A 12,730-nucleotide genomic window follows, 5' to 3' on the forward strand; every position below is an offset into this window, starting at 1 on the left:
ACATATCAAATTCAATCATTCTGTATTCAAAAACGGATGTTCCCTAAGTTTGCTGGCTTACCAGTTCTTGAATTTGGGGGAAAATTTTTAACATTGGAAATTAACTCTGCCCTGCATCCCTTCCTACTGGAACACTACACAGTTAAATTACAAGAATGATACTCCCTTCATCAAATTTCTTCACAATCCACGAGGAAAACTTCCAGGGTCAAATACCTGTGAGATCAAATACCAGACATGATTTTTGCATTGAGTAAATATTTGCATCTGACTAGTTCCCCCCCCCCCCACAGCCCGCCTCTGATAGTTCGTGAGTAGAGAATGTTGCAACCATACCAAAAAAAAAAAAAAAATTGTAACAATGCTTAACACCCTGCTTTGCTACCTTGCTGCAGTTGGGATAGTGTTCCGATTACTAGCTATTCAAATATTGTTTAAAGCAAACTGCCAGCTGTTGGAGTCACACAAAAGGCCTTCTACACGCCAGCTGTGTCTTATAAAGCTAACTGTTGCCTTTACCAGCCACGGCTTGATTTTATCAGCAAGCTGTGGTTGGTTGTGTTTCCACCATCCAAACATACCTGGCAACGTTAGACTTTTATTTCTTGTAACTTCTTGATGAGGTTTTACATATGTTCTAAACTAAAACATAGATTCCAGCAGCTTCCCCTGTTGTCTCATTTGGGGGCAGGAAGGGGCATTGTACATAATAAAATTGGGTGATTGTTCCCTTTAGAAGTTTCTTGGGAGAAATGTGATCATTTGAACTAGATTCTGGTCTTGGCTCACAAAGATAACCTTTTAAACCGGCTCATCGTATACTGCGTCTTATTATTTTCCCATCTTCAATACAGTCTTGTGTTTGGCCCCTGTGATGAAACTACTCCCATACATATGGCCACCAGAATGTAGTGAAGGGAAATGGTTATGTGATTTAAATTCTTTGCCATTGAAAGCTTTTAGTTCATTGATGTTCAAAAATAAGTTGAATCTAGCATTGACTTCTCAAATGCTAACAAATCAATATGCCATTCAGCACTGAAACACACAGGCGCATTTCCAGCAATATCACCTTCAAACTATTCAGAGAGGATCCAGTCAAAAAGAAAACTGAACCAGTCTTCCCTTTATGGTCTTCAGACTGCCATCGTATTAATGAAAAGAAGTGGCAACAGAAGTTAATAACTATTCCCCATCATTGAAGCAATCTACAGAGGTGGCTGGAAGGCAAAAGAATGAAGAGAAAATGAACTTGATGGGTGGAACCCTGTAAATATCCTCTGAGTTTCTTTACTACTCCCCAGTCCACAAGGCAGGACCGGGGCATCTGCTCCCAAACTGTTCCCATCCTGTTCAGAAACTGACCTGAATATATATTGGGCTTAATGACCAAATGTTTAAAAATTCATTGCACAGGAACAGCTGAAAGCAGTTGATTGGTTTGCGTTTTATTGTATGCACCTTGCTTCCCAGACCCGCAGGAAGGACGGAGGTCAGCTGGTAAACATTTGGGCATTTAAAAATAAGAGGCCTGAGATTTCCCAATACCCCTGTCTGTTTCCTTTACCCGGAGTATCAGGCCCTAGGAGGTTCTTTGTGCCAAGCTGGTTAGCTCTGCATTTGGCTTTTGTCTGTCTTGATACCCCAGGTTCAGAACAGCTCCGGCAAAGATGGCTATTGGTTCCTGGGAGACCTCACCTGAGGGAGTTGCTTCTGGAAATGTCATCCTCGTGGATTCTGGGAGTCATTTTCAGTTGAAAGAAACAGGTAGTGTTTTGTTTCTACATCAAATACTGTTTCAGAGTTTAAGGGAAACTACCTGCATCAACCAAACACAGGGAACAGAACACTCCCCCCACCCCCAACCCCCCACCCCCGGGTCACAGCATTCCCTTGAAGTGTACTCCTGGGGAGACAGATCATTTATTGAAACAAGGGGTGCATAGCATGAGGAAATGATTTCATTAATTTCAACTCCAGCTCACGATGGGCTTTGAAGTAAATAAAGTCCATCCTAATTCTAAAGACACCAGGATAATCAAAACGCACATCATACCTCACACCCTTTGTTATCAAGAAGCCAAACTGGTTTCTTACATTTTCTTATTTTTCTCCATATATGTGTTTTTGGGGGGGGGGGGTGGGTGTGTAAGTCTGCATATGCACATATGCATGGTGTATATATGTTTGTGGGTAAGTTGCACTAGCTGTGTACATGTATGTAGAGGCCCAAAGTTAATGGCAGGTGCCTTTCTCAAATGCTCTTCAATGTCTATATATTGAGGCAGGGTCTCTGCATGTGCCCCGAGCTCGCTCTTGGGGTTACTCTGCAGAGCCAGCTTGCTCCAGGGATCCCTTAACCCCAAAGGCCCACGTGGTAGACCTGCATTCTGTGCATCTGAACTCCAGCCTTCACTCTTACACAGTGGACACTTTCCCACAGAGCCAATCTTCTTTCTTAGCTGCCAAAGCCATATCCATGCTTCACCAGTAGAGACATGAGAAAAATGACTGCTCATTCCTGTTATTACAGCACTCAGATACATATGCACATAGGTATGCTTGCATGTGTGTCTGTATACATATGCACGTGTGTACTTATGTGTGTGCATCTGCATAAACACACACAGACATAAGTTTGCCTTAAAGAAAATGGGACATGGAGGCATTTTCTCAATGGGATTTATTTGGTTTAACACCAGTGGAGGAAGAAGCAATGAGCACGCCTAGAGGAAAGGCTATGTGTTCCCTTCCTGCAGTTTCAAGCACTTTCCTCCTGTGATCTCCTGCCATGGGCTGCCATTTCCAACCCTGCCATCATCAATTTGGAAAAAATCGAGTCCCTTGGCTTTATCTGGAGGTCTTTGGAGTGTGAGCATCTAGTGTGTTTGAAACTCGTGCTCCTCTTGAGATGATTTAGTCATTTTCTTCTTTATAATTTCCCCCTCTCAGTGTGTGGCCCTTTGTCATTAGAGTGATAATCATATTAATAGCAGGAATGTAATTTCCCATAATGCTAAGTAGCTGTGTGCGCACACATGCCCCGCTTACTCTTAGATTCATTTACACTCTGACTTGATCTAGTATTTAAATATAACAGGTGTTTATCTTCATCACTAGGGAGCGTGGGGCTGGACCAGGGCACCTTAAACATTTACAGGGCAGATGCAAAGATAAATCTTATATTTTCCCTAAACATGAAGCAGTTTTAGTTCACTAAGTGGCAAAAGTTTAGTTTTGAATTACCAGAATTTCCTCAGCTGTGTTTGCAAGTTCAATTACTGAATAGCGGCCTGTTTTTGACTGGGGTGCTTTGATTCAGAGGCATAATTAAGAGGGCTTCTCATGTTTGGAGCCATTTCATGAAAAGAATAGAGTGACTGTGTCATAAGTACTTCATTTTTGTTCTCTTTTTTTTTTTCTGGCTTCCTCTGGCAACCTCAGAGCATGGCATGCCTCTTTCCATTGCTCTTACCATGTAGGTAGAATACAGGGGAGTGGGAAATTTAACTAGATTCCTTAAAATCGGTTGTAAGCATACTTACACTTTTAAAATCCTGCTTTGGGTTTTCAAAGGCACTTCCTACTGTCTTCATTTAGTGAAGAGCTGCATCCTGAAGCCCTGAAAATGCAAATGTCTCTATGTTGTATTATTGGAAACAATGCATTGAAAAAGAAAATGCATGTAAGTTTAATAAAGCAGAAATGAGTTTTTAAACCCCCCCCCCAAAGAAAAAGAAACAAGGATATTACCTTATAGTTCACCTGGCTGAAGCCTCAATAACCCAGGGACAGTGCTATACCCAAAGAGTGTCCTGTTTTTATAGATGGGATGATTTTAATAGGAAGGGACTGCCTAATAATCACAATGCATGGGTGATAGACGCCATCAGGACTATAGTTCAGGTGACCTAATTCAAATCTAGCTCTTATTTTTCCTCTCTTGAACCCCATTTAATTGGGCCTTTTAGTTATAACTATGGGTGAGCTTTTGAGTAGATAGACAAAGTGTTACCTTTAGAATGTCTGAACTAATCAGAGAACTGATCCTACAAAAATTAGAATGCCTAGATTATCTCACCTAAACTTAAAATGTTCATCTTTCCTCTCTTGCATTTGAAGAGTTTGGAGGGAGAATGCAATGAAAAGAATTAATGTGATGGGGTAAGTCACATGACTGAGGTGGTCCTGATGATGATGGCTTTGAGGTTTCATATGTTCATGCTAGGCCTAGTCTGGCTTAGTATGCCCTTTGCTGCCTGTGGATCAAATGTAGAACTCTCAGCTCCTTCTCCAGCACTGTGTCTGCCTCCATGCCCCATGTGTCCCAATAATGGACTTAACCTCTGAAACTGTAAGCCAGCCCCAATTAATGTTTTTCTTTATAAGAGTTGTTGTGGTCATGGTGTCGCTCCACAGCAATAAAACCCTGACTAAGACAGAAGTGCATAAGAGTGTTAAGACTTATGGCATTTTCTTTTGAAAAATTTGAAGTATAGACCAAAACATAGCATCCCTACATATATATGACATGTTCTATCTACTTAAACTCTGGTGTGTATTAGATAGGTAGGTAGGTAGATAGATAGATAGATAGATAGATAGATAGATAGATAGATAGATAGATAGGTGAAAGATAGATAATAGATGATGGTTGGTAGACAAATATAGCTATAGACAGGTAGATGATAGAATAGATAGATGATAGACAAATATGATAGACACAGATATAGATAGATTATAGAATAGATAGATGATAGATATAGATAATAGACATATAGACAGATAGATAGATAGATAGGTAGATAGATAGATTATAGAATAGAAAATAGAGATAGATAATAGAGCACAGATGATAGAGAATAGATGACAGAATAGATAGAAGATGATAAATAGTTGGATAGAAGATGACAGACAGATAGATAGATAGATAGATAGATAGATAGATAGATAGATAGATGAAAGATAGATAATAGATGGTGATAGATTAATAAAATAGATATAGGCAGGTATATGTTAGAATAGATAGATGATAGATAGATAGATAGATAGATAGATAGATAGATAGATAGAATAGACAGATAAATAGATGGATGGATAGACAGATAAACTAGACATGGATGGATGGATAGATAGATAGATAGATAGATAGATAGATAGATAGATGAATTAGAATAAGCAAATTGCTTCTGAATTTATTGAAGGGGAATATAATATAACCAGAAAGCAAACTACATAATGTTCTCTGTGGCATAGTGCTAGGTTCTTTAAAAACAAATGATGAGATTAAAACCTGCATGTGTGACACAAGGTACTAAGCTATGACTTGTAGACAGTCTCTACAAGTTTTGCCTATTTTTATAAACAAAGATTTATGGAAACAGCATACCTATTGTCTATATTGTCCCTTGCAGTGACTTCTTGCTTCGAGTGCAGAAGCATACATTTGTAACAGATCCTAGATAAGTAGTAAAGTCTAAAATGTTACCCTCTAGCCCTTTATAGACAGAAGTTTGCTGAAGTCTCATGTGTGATCAAGTTTGTGAATATAAATAAAAGGCATATGAGGGTGCTGAAGGAACTGAATTGGATAGATATGGGAAAGTAATACTTAACTTTCATCATCTGTATCACTAAATGCATGTGATTTGTGATTTCATAACTTCAAAATGTTTTATGAGTATTTAACATATGATAATTTAATAAATAAACAAACAATAGCCCTGAAAATATTTTTTTGGAATTTGGAAACTGGACATACTTATTTATCAATGTATATTTGAGTGAGCCCATTGCATTTTGGCCTCAGTACACACATAAGGCACCAGGAATGTCTAGGACAGTGCAAGTAGCCAGTGGTGAGGCCATGAAAAGTGTGGCAGTGAACACTGTAGAATGTACCAAAGGTAAATTAGTTCACTGGGGCACTTGGGAAATGCTTTAACAGGAGGTGACATGTCTGTTGTGCCTCAAAGACAAGTCAATGCCTATGGGACATTCAGAACTGAACAGAAAGTATGACGACTCAGTAGACACCACTGGCCAAACAATTGAGTTATTTTGTTATGGGACCTGGGGTAAGGATATAATTCAGTGGTGGAGCATTGACTTAATATCACCAGAGCCTGAAGAACACAAGAGAAGTAAAATCAAACAGGTTTCAGGAGTAGAGTGATATAGTAGAGGGAATCCAGGAGTCAAGATAGATTTGAACTTAATGGCTGGCCTTCCATATTAGAAAGAGACATACATTGCCTTGGACTTTGTTAAATCAGCTATGGGGAGTCAATTCAGAATTTTAAAGAAATGTGTGTCCTGGGATCTATAGTTCTGCATCCACATGAAGATTTATGGAGTGCCAGATAAATACCCTCGCAAAGCAAGCTATGCATGACTTTCTCATGCAGACACTGTATTTCAATAAGGAACAACAAGGGAAATAATTACAGCCAACATTTACAGACTCTCTATATTAGGGGTTCTTGTAAGCACTCTGTATAGTAAATTCTTCCTTCCCCACATTGATTTCATTGTCACGTTTTACAGATCAGAAAACTAAAACAGAGCCATTGAGTAACTTATCCAAAATCATGGAGTTGATAACTGGCAGAAGTGAGACTTTCATCTAAACAGTTTGGCACCAATCTGTGCTCCCAGCTATTATATTTTTCCATCCCAGGCGAGTTAAGTAATCATCCCCTGAAGAAACATTTATTAATCTGCCAATTAATCCACCACCATGTGACAGAATCTATGCCAAGTATTAGGGATGCAGACTTTCTAAGAGTCTAATGGTGGGTGAGCAGATGGGTGGGTTGGAAGTCCCTAACTGCTGTGTTGCATTGAGAAAGACTCTGACACTCCACCAGACTCCAGAGGGAGAGTTTAGCTATTGATGAAATGTGTCTGCCATGGCTGACAAAGAAGCAGAAGTGGCACAGAATTTGGGGGAAGGTTTAGGTGGATTTCAAGAGTGGCAGAAGTCAGAATGGATACATTGTCTTGTTTAGAACAGTTTGCCTAGGCAATTTGGGTAGAATGTCTTTATTTTTTACGTGAACTTTTGTGGGTGGGGGCATGCATGTGCATGTGTATATGTTCCCATGTGTGCGCATGTAGGAGCCAGAGGTCAACATGATGTGTCTTCCTCAATCACTGTCCATTTCCTACTTTTTGAGACAGTGTCTCTTCTTAATCTGGAGCTCACACATTGACTACACTGGATCGCCAGGGAGCTCCCAGAATCCTCCTCTTTCTCTCTCCTCAAAGTGCCAAAATTGCAGACATGGGCTGCCATGCCCAGCTTTTTCCATGGCTTGTGGGAATCCAAACTCGGGACCTCATCTTTGCACGACAAGCTCCTCACCCACCCCACCGAGCCATCCTCCCAACCCTGCATGTACAGTTTCATCAGAGTCTGTCCCATCCCACCCAATGCATGTATCCAATTGTCCTGAGGGTTCATTAGGTCAATTCGGCGTGACTTGAGGTCACTTCTTAGAAATGCAGACGCCAGGATTTATTATTGCTCTTTCCCAGCAAATACACGACACTCACTCTAGTCCAAACCACCGAAGCATGACAACTCTAATAATGATGTTTTAATAGTGTCTACTATGTTAAAGGTTTTGTGAAATCTGATATCCGACATGAGCTAACATAAGCAATATCACAGCCCCCCATTTTTTAATAAAAATGGTTCCTTAAATGTTCCCTCAGTTGTACTGATAAAAACCAAACGATTTCTAAAATGACGTTTTACTCCAATATTTATAATTTCATTGTTACCAAGATTGTATTGTGTTTTTTTTTTTCTTTAATATAAGCAGTAATGTTCCTCAGCCTAAGTATATTGAATTCACCTCAGAAAATTTAGGTAACTAATTATCCTAAACTACTGAGGCGGCGAATGTTTGCTTCCTGTATGATTATACTATAATATGAGGTTTTCTGTAATGGAACAAAAATAATCCAAATTCTTTACTCAGTATGCTAACGGGCTACTCTAAAGATTGCAACTAGGATACTCGCATAGTTTTGTATAATGAGTGTTCGGGTTGAGCTTAACAAGGTTGACATTGTCTTCAGGGGTAGCAGATGTGTGCTTACATCGTTTTAAATGAAACCAAGACCCAAAGAAGCTCAATAAACAAATGACAATGTTTGGAAAAGAAAGAAGCTTGTTTCCTTCCACAGGGTGCAGGGAATTTGACCAACCTGTGTTTATAATTACTGTCTGCTTTAGTTAGTGCGAAAGAATCTACTTGATGCTCATTATAAATAAACAAAATAGATCTACTGGCCTATTTTGCAGATGGCCTGCTAGAGCTTGTTTTTCTTTTTCCCCTCTCTTCTGTTTTATTGACCACAGACCACTTTATGTCCAAATGATATTATTTCATTTTAAACATTATTGTGGTCATAGCTTCCCCTTCCCCTTTAATTCTTGGCCCAATACATACAGATGACAACTTTGTCCACATTTCCAGCCTTCCTCCCCTAGATCCCATCAAGACTGCAAAGGGCTCAATGTGAGTCAATCATTCTGATTTGGGAGTCTGGTTAGATATCAGAGGTGCTATTTTTCTTGGCAGGCTTCTATAGAGAGCAAGTTGCTACTACACAGTTAATTTTAAAACGACATCAAATGAACACTGTCAGTTTGGGGCCACAGGAGGATGTTAAGGAGCACGTACAGTCTGTTGTTTGGACACACTAAACAGGTACACATTTTTGTAGGAGAAATTAAACCTCATCTTTTAAGCATAGAATAGTGTGTAGCATAATTTCAGCACAAATTAGAGAAATGCACTAGCTGTTTTGGAATTTCCCCTTAGAGAGCTGGCTATCAGGAGATAATATTACATTCCTCATGTCTATTGTTACTTAATTAGAGTGGGTACATTCATTTAAACGTTGAGCTTGCTTTGTAAGTTGTTTCTTTTCTTTCCCCCTCAACTTCAGAATGATGTGTGCCAGTTGAAAGATAGGTCCTAGGAAACGAGATAGCACATTTTCATTTCTCTGTGCTAATATTTTTAAAATCAGTTCACCAAATGCTTTCTCAAAATTATTTTTGCTCCTTGAAATTAACATTGGACTTCTATTTATTATTGAATTCATTCTTCAGTGTTAAGGCAGATTTCTTTACTATGGTGTGGGATTACCTTTTATGAAGATTGCATTAATCCATCATGAAAATTTTAAAACTCAATAAATTCATTTTACCATAAAAGATGTATAAAGCCATAAGCATTTTCCAGATGTGGGTATAAGTAAAGAAAATTCGTCTGTTCTGAGACAGGAAAAACTGTTGACATTTCTTTGAAGTGTAATCTCTTTTGTTTATTTGGTTTTTAATAGCTTCCAGCAGTTAGCCACATATTTTTAAAGTGATGTTGCTCGCATACATTTTTTTTTTTATCATGAGTGGCATTAACCTACTGCCATAGATTTAGAAGTTTAACCTATAAAAGGAGGAGACCGTTGTTGAGATGGGTAACTTAGGAATTGTCAAAGAGAAAACAAAGCAAAACAAAAGCAAAGCATTATAGTCCTCAGTAACTCTCCTGAACTAGAAATTTCAGGAGCCACTGGTTGGAACTGGCTGTAGGTTTAATCTATAATGTTTATTTATAAAGGGCCATCTTTAGATGTCACATGTTTAAGTAGCAAGAATATTTTATTCTCCTTCTATTGCAACCAATTGACCACTGGACCTTAGTGGAAAAAGAAAAAAGATTTTCTCAGATTTACATTGTATCTATCAACTCTAGAGCATGACATGATGTACACTTATGTGATGTGTGCTTATCTGATGTGTGCTTACACACACACACACACACACACACACACACACACACACACCGACCCACAAATATACTATGAGTGAGAGGGAAAATCGAGAGTGATAAAAAAAATCATTAAAATTGACTGAGTCCCTGAGTAGTCTTTGACACTGAAAAATGGAAACTATTTGGAAAGCAAGTTAAAACTTAAAAAAATATATATGTAAAAGCTTTTGACACTTCATAATGATTTATATAACAGACCACATAAGAATTAATTTCATATCAGACGTAAAGCTAGCCATAACCAACTGCAGAAAGCAGATTGAATTCAAGGTTGAGGAAAATATATACATATACATATATATATTAAATATTAAGTATTAAGTTTGGGAACCATTTCTCATTCTGTCCAATCAATGTTTTTTAAGTATTACTTACAATAATGTGATTCTCTGAAGCTTAATCAGGTGGTTCTCACAGATGCAAGAATGTTTGGATAGGTATATGTTTCATTCCAAACTGCTAGGGAAAAAAAAAGGGGGGGGGAAGAAATCTAATGTATATTTGTGTGTATTGTATATTTAAATGTTACCTTTCTCTTTGGTTAGAGCTGATCTTTATATATCCAAGCTGAAAAAACAGTCCCACGCTTTTAATAAAATGCAACTAAGCTGTTACTATGGTTATTAATATAAATAAATAAAAGCCATGTCCTATAATGTTGCAAAAAAATATTCCTAAGTCAAACAACTGTTTTTTTTTTGTGTTTTTAAGACAGTTCTGAGCCATGTGCTGTATGTGCGGGTAATAAAATTATTTTCAGAGATGCTCCCTGACCACGGGCTCAAGCACACATTAGGACTTGGTCTGTTTTTCACATGTTTCTCATCAAGGAAGTCTGTGGTTACCTTCCTGATTCTGCTGGACTGGAAAAACACAGCTAATATGGTGCGATCTGGAGAAAGCTTTGATGCAGGGACTTTGCAAATAAACCTCCAGATGCCATCTGCTTTACATTCATCTCTCAATTTATTTCCTATAAATGTCTATTGAATATTCCATTGAACCAACACATGTGAAACTGGAGCTGAGAAGGAGAATGCTTGGTGGCAGCGGTCATTATCATATTTCTTTCCCAATATTGCTACCAGCCTCAAGCGCACGGCGGATGAGGGAGATGCCAGAGTCCTCAGACTTAAAGCAGAAATGAAGAAACAAAAACACTTCACGTTACCCAAACAAACAAGCCCATTTTAACGTTTTCGGTAAAGTTTCACGCACCTGGGGTTATTTGCAGCGCAGCCGAGTGCTGTATTTAAGTTGCTGACATTTAAAGAATCAAGTTCACCACGCAGAAATAAATGCTACTAGCAAGAAGCAAGAGAGAAACAAACATGATGAGCAAAGTACCATGCGACTGTTTAGGGCCTGCCAGACAGATTTGTAGCATTAGCCTTTTCGTCCGTTCTATTTTGTAAGCCCAGCACCTCTGTCTTCCTCTATTTGTATCTCAGAAACACAAGTCCTTGGTGGGTGGGGGTGGTGATTCTACAAATGGTATTTGCCAAATACCCGACCTTCCTAAATCCATTCTGGCCCCGTCACACCCAGATTTCTAAAGATGACTCCCATGGATAAGCAGGATAGACTATTATGCAAGCTGGGAGAATCATTCCCCACCCAAAATTTGTCTGTTGATTTGTGTTCCTGTGAGAAGTATACTTCTCAATTGTCACAGCCTGGCAGTGACCTCATACACAGGCAGTCAACTTCACAAATTGCTTCCAGAAAGGGAAGTAGGGAGATGGCTCAGTTAATAAAGCACTTGCCTTGGAAGCACAAAGAACCGAGTTCAAGTACTCAGAAGCTATGCCAGATTATTTTCTTTTTGTTAGGTGTGGTAGCATATGTAGATAATCCCTTTGTTGGAGACCTGAAGGCGGAGGATCCCCGGGGCTTGCTGGCCAGCCAGTGTGTTAATTTATGATCCTCAGGCCAATGGCAGATCCCACCCTCCAATAAAATGGAAACCTGAGGAAATCACATTAGACACACACACATGCACACACACAGAGACACACATGTATACACGCACACACAAACACATGCACACATACGTACACACTGTGGGAAAGGGGCTTGGAGAGGTGGTGGTTGGGAATACTTCTCTTGCAGAAAAGCAGAGTTGGATTCCCAGCACACACATGGTAGCTCACAACCATCTAATCCCAGAGGGTCTAAAACCCTCTTTCCTCCCTTAGCATGAGGCAGATACAGGGTACAGGCCTAGAGGCAAAACACCTACAATACAAGAGAGATCCTTTTGTTTTATTTTGTTTTGTTTTGTTTTGTTTTAAGAAAAAGGAAAGGGCAAAAAAGGGGAAGAAATCCCTCAGTTGGGATATTTTGCTGTTGCATTTTTAGATTTCAATTTTCTACGTATTTTGTCAAATGCTTTTAATATTAAGGGTTTGCTGATTTAAGACAGCAAACCAGTACAGCACAGCCAATTCATGTTAGGCTGTTCGTCGCTTGTCGATTTAGCTTACTAAGTCTGAAGAGAAGCAAAGGGGGCTGGAGAGAGAGTTCAGTAACTGAGTGCGTAGGGCAGAGAACCAATTTCAGTTCCCAGCACCCGTGCCAAGCGAGTTCCATATCTGGAACACCAGTCCAGGGAAATCTGACCCCTCTGGCCTCTGTGGGCACACCTTCATGCATGGGCATATATCCACACACAGACACACAATGAAAAATAATAATGACAAATTGTTTTAAAGAAGAAAGAAGAATTCTTCCCGAGACCCTCGCCAGGTCACAGCTTGCTTGCTTCCTGAGATTATAGAATTTGGGGCATTCTATTTCATTACCTCAATATGCGATCAGGTTGATTTCTTTTTTTTTTTTTTTTTTTTTTTTTTTTTTTTTTTTTTTTTTTTTTT

General features: G+C 39.0%; 1 protein-coding gene across 1 annotated transcript in view; it reads left to right on the forward strand.

Annotated features, from left to right (window-relative positions):
* Nucleotides 1–1,670: 1,670 nt before the first annotated feature.
* The window catches only part of LOC116099971 (small ubiquitin-related modifier 2-A-like), a 74,083-nt gene continuing 63,023 nt past the window's right edge, over nucleotides 1,671–12,730 (forward strand). The window contains exon 1 of the mRNA XM_031384050.1: nucleotides 1,671–1,767. Within this exon, the coding sequence (XP_031239910.1) occupies nucleotides 1,671–1,767 (97 nt within the window). The remainder of the gene's footprint in view (nucleotides 1,768–12,730) is intronic.

The sequence above is a fragment of the Mastomys coucha genome, unplaced genomic scaffold (genome assembly GCF_008632895.1).
Source record: "Mastomys coucha isolate ucsf_1 unplaced genomic scaffold, UCSF_Mcou_1 pScaffold20, whole genome shotgun sequence".
In the NCBI taxonomy this organism is placed as follows: Eukaryota; Metazoa; Chordata; class Mammalia; order Rodentia; family Muridae; genus Mastomys; species Mastomys coucha.